The 17228-nt window shown below is 40.0% G+C and overlaps 1 protein-coding gene across 4 annotated transcripts in view; it reads right to left on the bottom strand.

Annotated features, from left to right (window-relative positions):
- Window positions 1-17228, bottom strand: part of LOC115581576 (zeta-sarcoglycan) — a 377326-nt gene that overhangs the window by 280326 nt on the left and 79772 nt on the right. Inside the window, exon 1 of one of the 4 annotated variants that reach the window (XM_030416785.1) lies at window positions 6374-6699. The exons of 2 other annotated variants lie outside the window; for them this stretch is intronic. In XM_030416785.1, the coding sequence (XP_030272645.1) occupies window positions 6374-6436 (63 nt within the window). In that variant the 5' untranslated portion in view covers window positions 6437-6699. Of the gene's footprint in view, window positions 1-6373; window positions 6700-17228 lie in introns of those variants that run through there. One more of the 4 variants, XM_030416811.1, reaches the window with a different exon arrangement.

Below are 17228 nucleotides of genomic sequence, written 5' to 3'. Positions count from 1 at the left end.
TGTCTGTTTCTGTACAACACCCGCCGGTTTATTTAGTAATTATATATTTTTTTCACCTTGAAATAACTGAAACATTAAACAGAGAGAAAATAAATAATGAGAGTGTTGTTTGGTGAATAATAAACACTTATAATAAGGTAATATGCGTCAACAGGACACTGCAATGACTGATAATTGCATGGTCATTTTTAATGAATGGGTAAATTCAGTAGAATTTAAAAAAATTGTGTGAGATTAAACAGAGATCTACAGTAGTTGTATCACATCTTTCTCAAGTATTTAGTTGTTAAATTATTGATGAACTGGACGTTTCAAATGGTCCCTGTGCCAAAGACATTATCAATTATGACTTTGTTTATTCTATTGCTTGGCTTCAAGTTGTCAAAAATCAGTGCCCACTAGATTCAATGAAAAGACAGATCTCTTTAGGCTAAGGGACTACTGATATCTTAATGACAAAGTACCATTTTAGTTGAGGAAATAATATATATGGTTTTGGCCAGGGAAACACTCAAGTCTGAACAAATTAGTCCTATTTTATCATGAAGAAACTCCAGCTAGGGGACTATTGAAGTCCTAATGAGTTGCACTATTTCATCTCGAGAAGACCCAAGATTTATTTGACCAATGGACTGCTGAACACAAATTAGCACTGTTGTGAGAAAACCCAGGTTTACTTTACCTAGGGACTATTGACTTCCTGATTAATCAGTCTCAATTTAATTGGACAAAGCCCCACTATCCATAATCTGAGGGACAATTGCACAAGGTCAAAAGAAGTAACTAATACTTGAAAGTGAGAAACAACTTGTGCTGGTGGAGAATGATATGTATGAGTCAGCATTTCAGAGTTGGCGTTAGAATGACTCACAATGGGTAATACTTTTATTAATAGAGCGGGTGTAGGAGGCGGCTGGTCACATACATATTCACACACATGCATATACAGTGATGCATACACGATTCAGAAATATCCAATTGCCATATCACGCTCAGTGTTATTAGTAATTCTGTATATTTCACATAACTGGGTACTTCTATGAATTCCCCTACTGCATACAGAAGAGCACTGAGAGAACACTGCAGTGGCCATGATAACCTATTTAAACACTGCAAAGAGGACGAGAAGAGACACTGAAATTGATGTACAGATGTAATTCCAAGAAGTGTGCAACAGTGCCAACAACCTGCCATGATGTACATGACACGAACACTGAATGCTGCTTCTACTTTTTCCTCAAGGACAAATTGACATTTAACCAGGACATACTGTACTTCACACTAATGTGCTATCGTCAAGGTTGGAAAAAATCATGGCTATGGGATCTTTCGAGCAGTGATGAATAGAGCAGAAGGTAAGAAGCCAAGGGTTGTTCATGGCATTAGCCTGGAGAGGACATAGAGAGGACATATGTTATACACCTCCGAGGAACTGTTAATCTGTCTGTCTGTGGACAAATTACATTTCATCCTTGTGGAGTGGGGCAAGGTACAGTTTGACATTTTTTTCAATACTAGTGCTGTAACACCAACTAAGGTACAATATCTTAGGAGATACAAACATGTGTTTTCATTAATATAAGGTCCTATTTGTAGGAGAAGTTCATTTTGAGTCTTATTTCCAACTCGTCAAAAACTGACACTTCGACCTGACTAATCGTGTTTCACTAGTTGGGAATGAGACTTAAAAATCAACTTTTCATATATAGGACCTACAACAACAACAAAAAATCTATAATACAGGGCTCATCAAAATTGCCTGGGGCAAGTAAAATGCCGCATCAGGCTTTTGACTGCGACTCAGCTGAAAAGCAGTTGCCAGTTTTCAATTCTGGGCTAGTGAATAATGATGGCTGTCAGCAGGGCAGAGAGGATATTATTAAGATTTGTATTTAGATGGTTCCATTCGGTTTTTAGATGCAAAGAATCTGAGACAGCCTGTGCTTTCAATCACTCACTCACTCACAGTTAACTAGTCTATTGTTGGGGAGAATGAAGAGGGTTTTTTATATGATTTTTCAATAGGAAAACCTTGTTCTGATTCATTAAAATAAAGATTAAACATGACAAATAACTGTAGTCTTTCTTGTTATTTGATAATCACTGATAAGTAAAACAATTTGAGTAGGGGTAGGTAAAATTGGGGATGTAGTTTTTGAATAACTTGCCTGACTTGGCATGTGAAAACAAAAAAAAAAGAAAGAAAATGTCACACCCTGAATTGCAGTGTTGAATTATTTAAAGCTAAAATCAAAGCAGCAAAAACTTTCTTGTAAATTGTTTTTTGAATTGTGTGTAAGTATACTGAGAGTAACTTAAAACAGGAGTCAAATTGCCTGTGTGTGTCCATATACTTGGCCAATAAAGCCAAGTCTGATCATGACATCATGGTATATAAAGTCAGAAGAGGGCCCCTTTAAATTTGATCAGCCAAATAATAATTATGAATCAGACCAGTCTTTCAATACCAGTTTTTGATATTCGAAATTTTTTGATAGTAATTGCTATGGGCACTTTTCTGTTGGACACCTAGTCCTGCTACCTACGTTTCCCTTTTGATGTTCATGAGAGCTCCCCAGATCTCTCTATAAATGCAAGGAATCTCTGTCTGTCTGTCTGTCTGTCTGTGTGTGTGTTCCTCAAATATCTCTGCGGATCAGGATCAGACTGACCTGAGAGTTTCAACATGGCTGCTGCGTGGTTCAATGGTGTGCGACTTTGCATTTGTTTGGACTGCAATGATACCGTTAATAAATGTTTTCATAAATGCTTTACAAATTCGCAAGCATTGTCCACCGGAGCCACCACAGACACGTGCACACCAGAGCCAATCACTGCAGAGCTCAAGCCACGACATACCTTACAAGCGGATTTATATCTGCAACTGCGCGAGCTGGACCGGGATTTTGCCGGCGGTTTGGTCACGTTCTGTTCTGTGCATCTAAACTGACTGTTGTGGATTAATGAGACTAAACGAGTCCGGAACGAGTCTGTTCGGGTCTGAGGAGATCCGGAGACACGCGGACAACAAAGTGAAATCGGAATCTGTGGATGTTTGTGTGTAGCTAGCTACTAGCTGCTAGCCCACCCACACGGCCCACCTCCCGAGTCGACGGACCGGACCCACCGGCACGTCCAAATACGGACTTATGGTAAATAATGTCCGCCACGCTTTTTCGCGAACATTGCCGTCACGTTTGCTTTGTGTCTGGTGCAGGAAGAAACGGAAAAAACAGGCTTTTGTCACGGAAGTGTCCAAGCAGCAAGTTTGGTTGTTGAGGAACAGGAAGATGTGTGAGGGACGCCAGCGGTGATACAGACAGCGACAGAGATGGCGAGTTTTGAGAGTTGAGAGATTTGTGACATACAGCGTGTTTGGAGTGTATAGTTAGTGTGTAATGTAGTGTTTGGTGTAGTGTGTTAAGTGTGTAGTGTAGTCGTTTTTTAGTGTTGTGAGTCAAATCCAGGAGGAGACGGCTGAATATGGAACAGGCAGGAATGAGCTGAGGAGCCTGAGGCATTGCCTGCATTTTAATGTAAATAGTTACATATAACTTTGTAAATTTCAAAAACTTATGCACAAATTTAGCAAACAACAATTTATATTTGCATTATAACTAATGCAATTGGTTCATTAAACTGTTTGTGGTTTTCACAGTAAAAAATCTAACTTTTTCCTACTCTGATTTTATGTTATTTTGTGATTTTAGGTCCATAGTGTTAATATGATATGTCAAAATGAAAAAAATAACTGTACAGTCACACATGTGAGGTTGTGCTGAAAATAATGACACCAAACAAGGCAAGGTAAATAGTTTTTAAGGTGAAATATAATGGTATAATCAAAAGTAGTCAAAAACAGCCAATTATATCCCTGACGTCTCTCCTTCAAACACAACCTCATTTGGCCATTCATGAAAAAGCTACTTAACCTCCCACTTTTCTATAGGAATACATGCTTCCTACAGGCAATGCACTAGTACACTTAACAAACCGTACAAACATTACATTTCCATCTGTGCCTTTCCTTCAGCAAATGAACAAATGTAGGACACACTCAGCAGCACATCAGTTTGCCTGTCTCTCTAGCTATTATTTGGGTATCTTGTCTATTATTCAGACCTTCTCGGTTTCATTCCTCTATCTCTCATCCTCTCTCACACTCTAGCTACAACCTCACTCACTGCTCTCTCTTTATTTTTCTCTCACACACACACACACATTCCATATCTCTTTGTCTTTTTTTTCTATCGCTCTCTCCCATTCTCTCTCTTGTGTGCTCGCCGTTATCTTCTGTAAAGTAGATAAGCATCGGTTTCCAGCAGCGGGATGAGGGGGAGAATAATACACAACATGTTCATGAGAGGTGGAGGGTAGCAGCCAAAGTCAAGGTCGAACTGCGTGTGGTGTCAGTGTGTGTGTGTATATGTGCTAGTGTGTGGTTTGATTTACTACCCCATCTCCCCTGTCTTTATCTGTATCCTTATCCAAACCTTGGCACCATTTCCTCAGAGAGTAGACACAATATAAAGTGTTCGCACACTCTCACAAACACACACAAACACACACATACACACTCGTCTGAGGCAGTGGTAGATCATGAGCTGGTGAATACAGCATGATGCAGAGCAGCCTGACTGACATGAATCACAGTCACTCTTTTCTTAGCTATTCCCTCTCGTTTATCTTCCTTCTTCCACTCCTGTCTTCCTGCTTATCGCTGGCCTCCTCCCGTTCCCTTCTTCCTCTTCTTCTGTCCTCCCCTTTACTATACTCTGCTTTCCTATTCCGTTATTCCTCTCATTTCCACTCCCAAACCCCCTTCCATATTCTTTCCTTTTGATGTTTATCTTTCATCACTCTCCCCCATCTTCTGTTAATTGATCCCTTCGCTTTTATGGTTCCCCTCGTCCTCAGTACTGACTAATAACTTCCTTTTACCCATTTAATAATTTTTCCAAGCACACTTTAATTAATTCAATATAATCTTACGTGTTGGATCGTTTTACTTAATAACCAAGCAAAGGAATCTGACATACCCTCTACCTCAGAAACCACCGGAGAAGAGTGAGGATGACATACCTAACATAAGACATGCTACAACTGCTGCCAGCATGTTAATACATGGCAATATTATATAGGCTATCCTACAAGTTAATGTTGTCAACTTAACAGATGCATGCAACAGAATTGTATGGAGTCCCTGCTCCATCAGTCTATCTCAGGGGTCTCAGACTGCCACTTCCAGCCCCCGCTTCCTCTCCATCCGCCACGCTACCTGATGTCAAAACTATAATATAATCCGAACCCTAATTTTTTCTTCAGACTTATTAAAGGAAATATACAGCAATGTCTTGAGTTAGCACCACTGCCGTTCATCAAAAATGCTGTCATATTCTCCATTTGTTAACAGTGGATCAATTTAAAATATTTCAAGGGGAAGTTTTAAGTAATGTAATTGGTGTAACTAGTCATATACAGATGTATACAAACTGCTGTTTGCACTTTTGTATAATTACATTGACAATGGAAATAAAAAAAAAATACATTTTCTGAAATATTGCCAACAGTCACCCCACGATAACCTCAATGTCAGACCCCTGGTCAATCTGCTTATGTCCTTATGACCCCCCTGCCTTATAAAGCGTCTATACAACCTAAATGACAACAGTATGCAAGTGACACAAAATAACTGAAATTGTATACAATACAAATAATAAAAAATTACATTTAGCTGCCGTTTTGACATTTTTTTAAAAGTCTGCCTTTACTCACAATTGTAGCAAAGGTTAAGAAAACACACACACACACACACACACAGAGGAACACTCGGGTCACTCAGGCTATGTAACAGCCACTTCTTCAGTAGCATCAACCACAGATTAAGAACACCTGTTGTGTGCTAACACAACCTGGAGATCACACACAAAGCCTGTGTGAAATGCATGCTGTTGACATCAAGAAATAGAAAACACAAATACTGTATATCTAGACTGCTGCATGAAAGCACAAAGCTTTACTGATATCCCCTGTGCGTTCACCTGTATGTGCACCTGTATGCTAACCCGTTTCAGTTAGATTAGCTGTGGCATCAAAGCAGACCTGCTCTATTCTCATTCACAACACATGCGACTTTGTCAGATAACTCACGTCAACATACGGGTTGGTTTTGTCCGTCCAAAATCATCAGTTTACCACCTGCACTACACCAGAATTTGTTAGCTAGCACTGGCAGGTTGCAACACTTGTTAAACCACATCTCAGGCTATACAGAAATTCATGCAGCCCTTATTGTAACGTTACGTCTTCAAAACTAATTAAACGAGCTAAAACATTAACTATTTGGACAAAATAATACAGAGAGAGGTCTTACCTTAAATGAGGTGTTGCTCTGTAGTCTGTTGAGTTCCTCCATGCTGAAGAAGCTTTCATCCATATATTGGTTGCACAGGCATGTATAGCTAGCTAATTTTGAAGCTATCCTCTGAAGTTGTCCCCAAACACTGCATTTTAACCCTCCTCTTCATTGCTGTTGCTTTACTAGTCGGTTTCTTTATTTTTCTTCTGCTTTAAAATAAACTGCAGCTTGCTTCCACCAAACGCAAATTCAGTTAGCAAACAGTCATCTGTAATCTATAGCATACAGTAAGGGTGGTAGCTAGCTAACTGTTCCAATTACTGCACCTGTTAGAGCACAAGAAGTATCATGTGGCTCTAATGATAAAGTCACCAACAGTCAGTGTTGTTAAAAAAAAGGCTACCCTGAATACTACATGCTGTGTCTGTGATCAAATATTCCAATGATAAAAGTGAAAGTCACCCATACAAGATGTACTTGAGTTAAAGTAAAAGTGTCTGATATTGAATGCACTCAAGTATCAAGTAAAAGTAATACTGTATATCTGATAATTGGAATAAATAAATGGCTCTCATACAGCATGCAGTCTGAAAAGTAACCAGTAATGACAGAAAGCTATCAAATACATGTAGCCGAGTGGAAGTATAAAGGAGCAGAAAATCTAAATACTGAAGTAAAGTACAAATACCTCAAAATTGTTTTTCCATCGCTGCCTACGTACATAAAACAAATGTTTATGATTTTTTAAAAACTAATAATAAAGTGATGGCTCCTAAATGTGTCTGTAGCATTCTCCTTTATCACCCGTGTTTGTTTAACTTAAGCCTCCAACCTTTAATAAGACAAATGGAGGTTTTTTTGGGTTGGGCCCATATGGTATAGATTACGTCTAGATACTGTGAGCATTCTGTTGCCCTACTTGTGCATGCACTGTAGGGTACATGCAGAGCAACTAGGTGCAGAAGAAGGCTTCAATCTTAGGAAGGTAGAGGTACTAGCTCTCCATTGCTTATGTTTCTTCACCTTCATGGAAAAAGAAGAGGAATCTGTTTTTTGCCCTCATCTCGTACAATGTGGTGAAACTGGTACTCTCCATTTAACCCAGCCTGAGGCAGCAATGGGCAGTGTGTACGCACCCAGGGACCAACTCTAGATATTACCTCACTGCCTAATGTGCCCTAATGTCCCTGATGTGCATGTTTTGACCAACCAGAGTATCCGGTGTAGGTATCCCACGCAAGAATAGTGGAGAACATGCAAACTCTACACAGGAAGGTCCATTAGGAAGAAGGAGATATCCAGCAACTGTAGTTAAAGGACGCACATAAACTCATGGTACACCATGGCTGTGGCTAATACAAAACTCAAGCAATATTTGCTTTGCATGGTAATCTGACCTTACCCAACTATTCTTTCATGTCAATATATCATTTCTGTTAAATTGCTTTATAAGAGTGATCAGGTGATTACTTTATAATAGTGGACCATTTGTCTTAAAATTATTGTTTGGATTTCCAACCAGCCAATCATATCACATTCACGAGGTCGCATTTGAGTGTGTTTGAACAGAAAGATTGAATGTAAAAGCTTTTGGTTAAAACTCAGCCACCCAACATTATCTCATGATTACTCGTCTTTTATTCCGACCATGGAAATTCCAATAAATGTCACTCATAAAGCATTAATCCCCTCAAGTGTTTTATCTTATAGGTACTTGACTAGACAAATATACCGCACTTGTGACAGCGAGACTTCAAACTCTTAATATTCAGACAAATGTATCTATAAATGTCAGCCAACTGAGAGCAAACTGTACTGTGTTCTCCCTCTTTGCACTTCTGGCTCTGTTGCTCTGTTCATTACTTCTACCCACCAGGTTGCTCCGTGAAAGTGCTCTATTTGGTTTTATAGGGAAATCAGTGTACCAACATCACAATAGGTGAAAACAGGGGAGACACTTTTTATCTCTTTGTTGCAGGTGTACATTGTGGAGTTGATGACCCAAATCCAAGTCCCCACCGTTTAGAGGCATTGTGGTGCTTTTTTCACTCGTGTGCGTGTGTTTGTCAGGTGAACACAGCGCTTTAAAATTGAGGGGGAGAAAATAACGTTTTACACAAAGAGAAAAAAAGAAAAAAAGGTAATGAGTGTGCACATGTGTTTTGTGGACGTGCGCATGTGACTACAAACATCTGTGCTTGTATGTGTCAGTGTACCACGACAAACCACGCCACAAACCTGTGCGTGTGTGGGCATCTGTGGTTTGTGGAAACCTCCCTGCGTGTTTTTGTACTTTCTTATGCAGCTGTGTGACTTTGACCACACACACACGCACACACACACATTATCGCGGAACTACTTATTCAGTGATAAAAGGCAAGCCAGAGGGAACCCAGTAATTGAACTCCAGTAAGCGAAGCTTGGAAGCACCGTGCCGTATCCAGCGTAATAAGAAAAAAGTTATTATTCACCTCAAAGACACACACGTACAAATACACACAAGCACACACACACACACACTCACATGTACACACATGCATACAAAAAGACACAAGAACAACAACATACCATTCACACAACAAAACTCACGGGCCCACAGTCTGTAAGTTAATACTTTCTCACTTGCCAAGTTTGAAGTATGATGAAGATCAGAGTATGGAGCTGTTGCATAAGCAAATAAACTTTGAAATTATTGACTTTCACAGGCTCTACCTCCTGCTGTTCCGCTGAATAAATCGCTGCTCTCTCTCGCTCTCTTCGGAGGTATTCATATGTTCGCAGGAAGGAATCTACAATGTGTTCAGCTATCTGTTGGGCTGCAGTACTGCAGTGCACCCACACTCAAACACACACACTGGTGGGAACACACACACACAAAGTAAAACAGTGTATAAGGGCTTGCTCAGGCTCAGCATGTATAGAATGTAAAGATACTTAAATTCGAAATGTGCTGTAATTATTGATTTCTGTTTATACAGATGGAACATTCGTCTGTTACTTCTCTCCTGAAGGTCCGGATGCTGCCTTCACATTCCCATGCAAATATCTGTACTGACGTATGAGCACACTTGAATGGCCCTACAACGTCCCGACAACTGGTTGAACATCTTCCATTAAAACATTTTTTGGACTCCAAGTCAATGGTTTTTGAGCTGTGACATTCTTATACTATAATGAAATGAGTTGGACTTTGTGTATTCTTCTTTGTTAGTTATTTTTGTTTTTTCAAATTTACTTTCAAGCACCTAACAACTACTCCCCTCAAGAAAGAAAAATCAATTTCAGTTCCAGTCTGGAACATCTCATCGCCTCAATTTACAGTGGAATGCGAAAAATATGTCTTTGTAGCAATTTAAGCAAGACTTCAGAAACGTCAAGAGAGGAAAGTGGACAAAGAGAAAAGTAAGTGAAGGAGGAGAAAGAAGAGAGGAAGTTTGTTTTTTAATCTACAGCCTCTCAGCTCTCCTGCCTTCCCATGAGACCCTGTCGCAACTGTGACAAAGCGCCAAACCCAAGTGTGCACACATGCAGACACATGCACTTTAACACACACTGACATGTAACATGCCAATCGGGCAGAAATATAATCTTCTTCCCAAAATGCAATCACCCATAGACCTATTTAATCTCAGTCCGACCTCACACACCGATACATAACAACTTCAGCTGTGATTATCTGTAGACTTATCCACCGTCTGATACAGAAACCTCCAAGATCTATTCCCTAAGATTGGTTGTCTCTGTGTGTGTGTGTTTGTGGGTGTGTGTGTGTGTGTGTGTGTGTGTGTGTGCGTCTGTGTTTGTGTCTGTGTCTGTGTTTTTGTGTGTGCGCCAGCAAAATAATAAAAGCGAGGCAGGTATCTGTCCACACTCCCTGCTGTGTATGTTGACTTTCATCATGGAAGGCATCACAAACCTTCATCGATGCACTGTGGGCTGTCCTTATGAATCAAAGCATACTGCATAAAAGGTCAACAAGTACAGGCCCCAACCCCCACCCCCACCACCACCACCCCTGTCTCCCTCTCTCCATCCATTATGAGTCATGTCTCATGTCTGTTGGTTGCAGGACATGTATAGTTTCCGTGGTGATTTATCAACATGGACTGTTAAACGGCTTTCTAATCACACCGGATACCTGAACTCGCTCCCTCTCTCTCTCTCTCACACACACACACACACATCCATGAACACACACAAATTCACACACATAATCATGCACACACCTATTCATTCAGGTCAGGGAGGATACAGATGGCATGGTCATATATCAGTAGAAAACAAAGACTCTAATTAATTGTGGGTGTGTGTATAAGTTTATGTGTGTGTTTATGAGAGTGAGAGAATATCACTGAGTGAAGGCACTCTTGATTAGGATTCAAAGGGTAACAGGTTCTCAATCAATATGCAGTGGGACACTTGATACGGAGGGAGCTGGAGGTGTGACATCACTTGTTGCTTAAATGTCAGCAAAAGCAGCATCAAACAATCTAATTATCGGCTATGATAATGGTGTTGTGAGGCTCATCATGAGCTTAAGGGCAGAACCAACATTGGTGTGAAAGTGCTGAAGCAGAATGTGTTCAAACAATCATCTCCAGTTCCAATTATATTAAAGACTTGTTCCACATCCATCCGCCTCATCTGATAACCAAGACAACAAGAACGTGACAGATAATCCGTAGCCTCTAGCTCCTTCCTGTCACATCAAGGATGTTAGGAGATTGGCTTACCACTGAGTTATAATTAAGTCAATATTAGATTGCAATTTGAAATCAATTCTTAATAATTTTCAGTGTTATTTATAGGATGCAAAGTATATTTAACATGTCTTGAAATGCAATATAAGACACTGTGTTTTGACGAGCAGCCAGCTGACTTTGAACAGGATGTTCAAAATGTTGGATTTCGAGGGGCTAATGTTACCAAGCCAGGGTACCAGCATGCAAACAATACAACGTTGTTTCCAGGGTAAATGTGTATTTGTGCTCTTTTGGCAGGGACTAGCTCTCTAACCAATCGCCATCACCCATCTCCAGTCACCGCTCTTTGCACAAGATTGTATTTTGACATCAAAAGCGTATTACCTGTTCTGAGGTCATGGTTAGGAACTCTAAGTTGAGCTGTTGAAAAAAAGTGAGACAAAACAAAAGTGATACAAAATTTAAGTAAATGCTTTTGGCTCTGGAATGTCTACAAAATGCTTTTAAAATGTATTTCAGCATATGTTTTACCTTACAAATTCATGAATACCCTATCAGTGGATGGTTTAAATGTACTCTGTTCATAATACCATTAGCAAATTAAAGTCCTAGCATGTACTGCACAACGTACAGGTTTCCAGGTGTTTCATTAATTACAGTAATAAATATCTGGGAGTATATTTAAGAGGTAATGATTCACACTGAGATTGGATGAGCACATTGGATGTTTTAAATGGAACACCTGGAATAAAATTACTCTTATAAGGGAGTTGATATGCTTTCTTTCATTAAAGTGTAAAAGGTCAAAGTCCAGGGGTTGATGTCCTTGAACACGAATCGCACAGAAACAATCTCCCTAATCACTGGGCCCCCCGACGTCTTGTAGCAGAACAGGGAAATCAAATCCCATTTAACACTAAAGATCTAATTTAATTCTATTCAGATTTAATTAAAAGTGCTTAAAATTATATTTTCCTCAATTTCAGCCTTATCCATCAACCCTTTGTGTTTGCCGGCCCTCTTGGGTGATCCCACAGGGTTCTTTCCTCTCTATTTTTCTGTGACATTTCAGAGCAATTAAAAATTTGGCTTTCCTCAGAATTTTTTACGACTTACTATATTCACATCAGAAAAAGCATTCCATTTAAAAGTGGAAAGTCATCTAAGCTGGAGTGAAATGACTGCATATACCTGAATAGATTCAAATGGAGACTGAACTGACTTGTTATTGACTATGAGTTAAAGATTGAAATTTCATATGTATAGATGTGGATGTGTCCATCAGTGACAACACCAGAGAAAGGCTACACAAGTTACAGTGTCCATAGCCAAATCAATAGAAGAGAGCTTAATGCTGACAGCACAAAATGACTGAAACATTAAGAAGGCCAGGCATAAAAATGGATGAGCTGAAAATGAAATCAATGTTTAGATTTTTGGATGGGTGGCTGGATGATTGGAGGGATTCGCAAGCTGAGAGACAAACTGACGGAAAGATTGAACAGGACATCGCTGATGTGGGAAACATAACAAGATTGAGCTCTTTGTAGAAACAGGGATTTGGAAGTATTTATTGTGCTTGGATACTGATGGAAAATGCTACCAGCAGCCTTTTACTTGCTTTTTTACCGGATATAGATAGGATACATGTTCTGGATAAAGCCGTGATATCACCCAGGAGCTGATGGAGACAAATAGAGATGGATTAAATGATGGAAATATTACAGCCACATGTTGATACTTTGCTTTAGGTCTACTGTCAGTTGATGCAACCGGCTGGAGAATCCTACACATTAATCCATCCTGTTGCTTAACCAAGATCTGTTCTGTTAACTGACATCTTGATTCCAGGGGATACAATGTGATATGTTTAACTAGTCATGGCTGTTTGATGTGATATGTATGCCTATGAATAGTGTCCTGTATCTGTACGATTCACCTTTCAGGAATGGGATTGGCCAAAAATATAAAATTGTATATATATACTACCAATCAAAAGTTTGGACACACCTTCTCATTTAATGTTTTTTCTTTATTTTCATAACTATTTACATTGAAGATTCTCACTGAAGGCATCAAAACTATATATGAACACATAACTCTAAATATGTTTCATATTTCAGATTCCTTAAAGTAGCCACCCTTTGCTTTGTTGACAGTGCTGCAAACCCTTGGCCTTCTCTCAGTGAGCTTCATGATGAAGTCCCCTGAAATAGTTTTCACTTCACAGGTGTGCCTTGTCAGGGTTCAATTGTGGAATTTCTTGCCTTCTTAATGGGGTTGGGACCGTCAGTTATGTTGTGCAGGTTGGTACACATCTGATGGCCCTGTTTGACAACTGTTAGAATTCATATTATGGCAAGCACCAATCAACTAAGTAAAGAGAAACGACAGTCCATCATTACTTGTCTGGAAAATTGCTAAAACTTTGAATGTGTCCCTAAGTGCAGTCACAAAAACCATCAAGCGCTACGACGAAACTGGCTCACATGAGGACCGCCCCAGGAAAGGAAGACCAAGAATCACCCCTGCTGCTGAGGATAAGTTCATCCAAGTCACCGGCCTCAGAAATCGCAAGTTAACAGCACCTCAGATTAGAGCCCAGATGAATGCCACACAGAGTTCTAGTAGCAGACACATACACCAACTGTTCAGAGGAGACTGTGCGAATCAGGCCTTTATGGTCAAATAGCTGCTAAAAAAACACTACTAAGGAAAAGCAACAAGCAGAGGAGATTTGTTCGGGCCAAGAAACACAAGGAATGGACATTAGACCAGTGGAAATCTGTGCTTTGGTCTGATGACTCCAAATTTGAGATCCTTGGTTCCACCCGCCTTGTCTTTGTGCGACGCAGAAAAGGTGAACGGATGGTCTCTATATGATTGGTTCCCACTGTGAAGCATGGAGAAGGAGGTGTGATGGTGTGGGGCTGCTTTGCTGGTGACACTTTTGGGGATTATTCAAAATTGAAGGCACACTGAACCAGCATGGCTACCACAGCATCCTGCAGCACATGCCATCCCACCCAGTTTGTGTTTAGTTGGACCATCATTTATTTTTCAACAGGACAATGACCCCAGACACACCTCCAGGCTGTGTAAGGGCTATTTGATAAAGAAGGAGAGTGATGGAGTGCTGCGCCAGATGACCTGGCCTCCACAGTCACCTGACCTAAACCCAGTCGAGATGGTTTGAGATCAGATGGACCACAGAGTGAAGGCAAAAGGGCCAACAAGTGCTCAGCATCTCTGGGAACTCCTTCAAGACTGTTGGAAAACCAATTCAGGTGACTACCTCATGAAGCTCATTGAGAGAATGCCAAGAGTGTACCAAGCAATAATCAAAGCAAAGGGTGGCTATTTTGAGGAATCTAAGATATAAAACATGTTTTGAGTTATTTCACACTTTTTGTTTACTACATAATCCCATATGTGTTCATTCATAGTTTTGATGCCTTCATTGAGAATCTACAATGTAAAAAGTCATGTAAATAAAGAAAAACCATTAAATGAGAAGGTGTGCTAAAACTTTTGACTGGTAGTGTATGTATATTGCATCATCTTGTATCATATTATTTTGTATCATACCATATCCTACCTTATCATGTCCTACTGTCTTGTACAATGTTGTATTGTATCCTATCGTGTTGTCTTGTAGCATATCCTACTACACCATATCTTTTCTTCTCTTATCAGATTGTAAAGTATTGTGAACTGAAATGTATCGTATAGTTCCATATCGTTCCATATCATACTGTATCGTCTGGTATCGTACACTGGCCTCCCAAAATTGTATCCTATAGAGTCAAATGATATAGAATAAGTGCTCCATCACAATAACAAGACAAAATATTTAATCGCATTGAGGCAAAAACAATGTACAAAACCGGTATTGCCGAAAAACAACTCAGTACCCTGGATAACTTCATTCGGGGTACAGTCTGTCTCGCACTTCCTCAAGTTCTCTCATCTCGTCAACTTGGTTTGACTTTCCCCAAAAGCTGCCACATGCTGATAGTGCAAAAAGCACAGGCTTAATTCTTCTTTTCCTTTGTTCTTTACCTCCTCCACTTCTAGGCACTCATCCTCAGTGAAAGAAGTCTTAAGTAGTCATCTGGATACAAAGACTGTGGTTTCCACAGTGTAGCTCTGAGGTGTGACTCGTCATGTAACGTGGAGTAGGTTATACTTACATGAAAAAGGAGCAGTAATAGTCAACACAATTTGGATGAGAACAGCACAGATTACAAAGATGAAGACAAATTCCTGAAATTGTGCTCATACTTTACACAAAAGGCTCTGTGTGGCTGTCCACAACGATCCACTCTACCATCATCCTTTGATCTCTCTTCATCTCAGCGAGCTGAGTCAGAGAGGATACATGAATCTGTAACCACGGTGTACACAGAACAAAGACTGTGTGTCAGCTGAGGTCATATCTTATCTAAATGGTAAATGGCTCCATTTATATTTCTATATGTAGCTTTTGCTCAACTCCCTTAGTGATAAATAGGAATGCATCACATTCACCCATTCACACATTAACCCACAATAGGATCATTAGGACCAAGTTGTGGTTTAGTGTCTTGCCCAAAGTCACTTCAAGATGAGGAGGACTTCGAAACTTGTGACCACAGCGAGGTCAAGCAGTTAAAGAATTTTGCAGCTTTAGCAAAGGAAAGCTTTAGTTGCCATCCATCAGCAAGTAGAACTGACTGGTGCTGTCAGCACTGAGAAAGTGCAGAAAAAAAGATAGTCCATATGGTCAGTTTCAAAAAGCAGTGCTCCAAGCAAAATAAAATGGACTGTAAAGTCACCTTCGAAAAGTACTTCTAAAAGAAGTCAAGTGCATAATGTGAAAAGTACTGTGTGTGTGCGTATCTTGACATCTCTTGCTGTGTCAGGGGCCTCTGCTCTGATCCCTCTCCTCCTCCTTCAAGGGAGTGAGGGATGGATCACTCCTTCTTCAAAGTCCCTCTTTCATCTCTACCCCATCACACCATCCTCTGGGGGGAGGGCGAGGGGGAGCGGCACAAGGAGACAGGACTGGCTTTTTATACATCCATCTCCTCCCTTGTTCCTCTCTTCCTCCTCCTCATTCCCCTTTCCTCTGCATGTTTCCGGGGCACTGTTAGCCCTCTTTGACCTAAAACCTTTTTTTTATTTTACTCTAGTTTTCTGTGTTCTTCCCACACTTACATACATTTACATTAACTGTGTTCTCCTGTCATTACTTCCCTGGTGCTTTTTCTTTAATTTCCCTCTCATTTCATCTAATAGTCTTGTATAGAATAGACGCAGCCCTGTGCTTCAGGGACAAAAGGTACAATGTCTTTTACTTATGCGCTGTATCATTTTCAACGTGGCTGGTCACCATAATTACTTTCATTATCCTCAGCAGCCATTTAGCATTCCTACCAGGAACTCATTGCTTTTCATTATTTATCGCCTTCAACAGTATTTTAAGCAACACCTATTTCATTCATCATGTTGTGGACCAGAAGACAATTTTGCATTTAAAAGACATCAATTAGCCGTCTATACTGTATGTACAGTACACCTGACGTCAAACACTGATACCTTAGGGCTGTCAATGAAAGTTGTAGTAGATGTCTATCCATAGCACAGTTATAGTCAATCAATGGGCTGCAGAATGTATCTAATAGACACAGAAATGTATCTTATAGACACAGAAATGTCTTCATTTAAATGATCTATTTTGAGCGTCATTTCAAACCTATTCTAATTCTAACCATATTTTTAAACATATGCAGCGTTAAGCCTCAGTTTATTTTTTTCAGCTCTTTCACCTCACTGTACAAGATGCAGTTTGGAGAATTCAAAGCTCCTACAGCATGTGCATGTGTTCGACAGTAAACGTATAGGACTGCTCCCTTTACGATGTCCTCGTAGATTCTTGTTGGTGGCACACAGCCTCCGTAGTTGTATATTTGTTTATTTTTTTCGCCTACAATTTAAGAAATCATCAAAATGACTTCACGGATTTGTGTTTCATGATATGTTGAAGTTGTAACCGTATTATAGCTGGCTGAAAGGAAGAGGAAAACTAGTCTAAGATATTCTGTTTTCAGCTAGTGAATGAGCTATGGACAGTACAATTGGCTGTCCTGTCGACCTATCTATGATGTTGACATAAGCACCTATAC

Source organism: Sparus aurata, chromosome 1 (genome assembly GCF_900880675.1).
Source record: "Sparus aurata chromosome 1, fSpaAur1.1, whole genome shotgun sequence".
Lineage (NCBI taxonomy): Eukaryota > Metazoa > Chordata > Actinopteri > Spariformes > Sparidae > Sparus > Sparus aurata.
The sequence above is the reverse complement of the archived record's forward strand: the minus strand, read 5'-3'. Positions and strand labels throughout refer to the sequence as shown.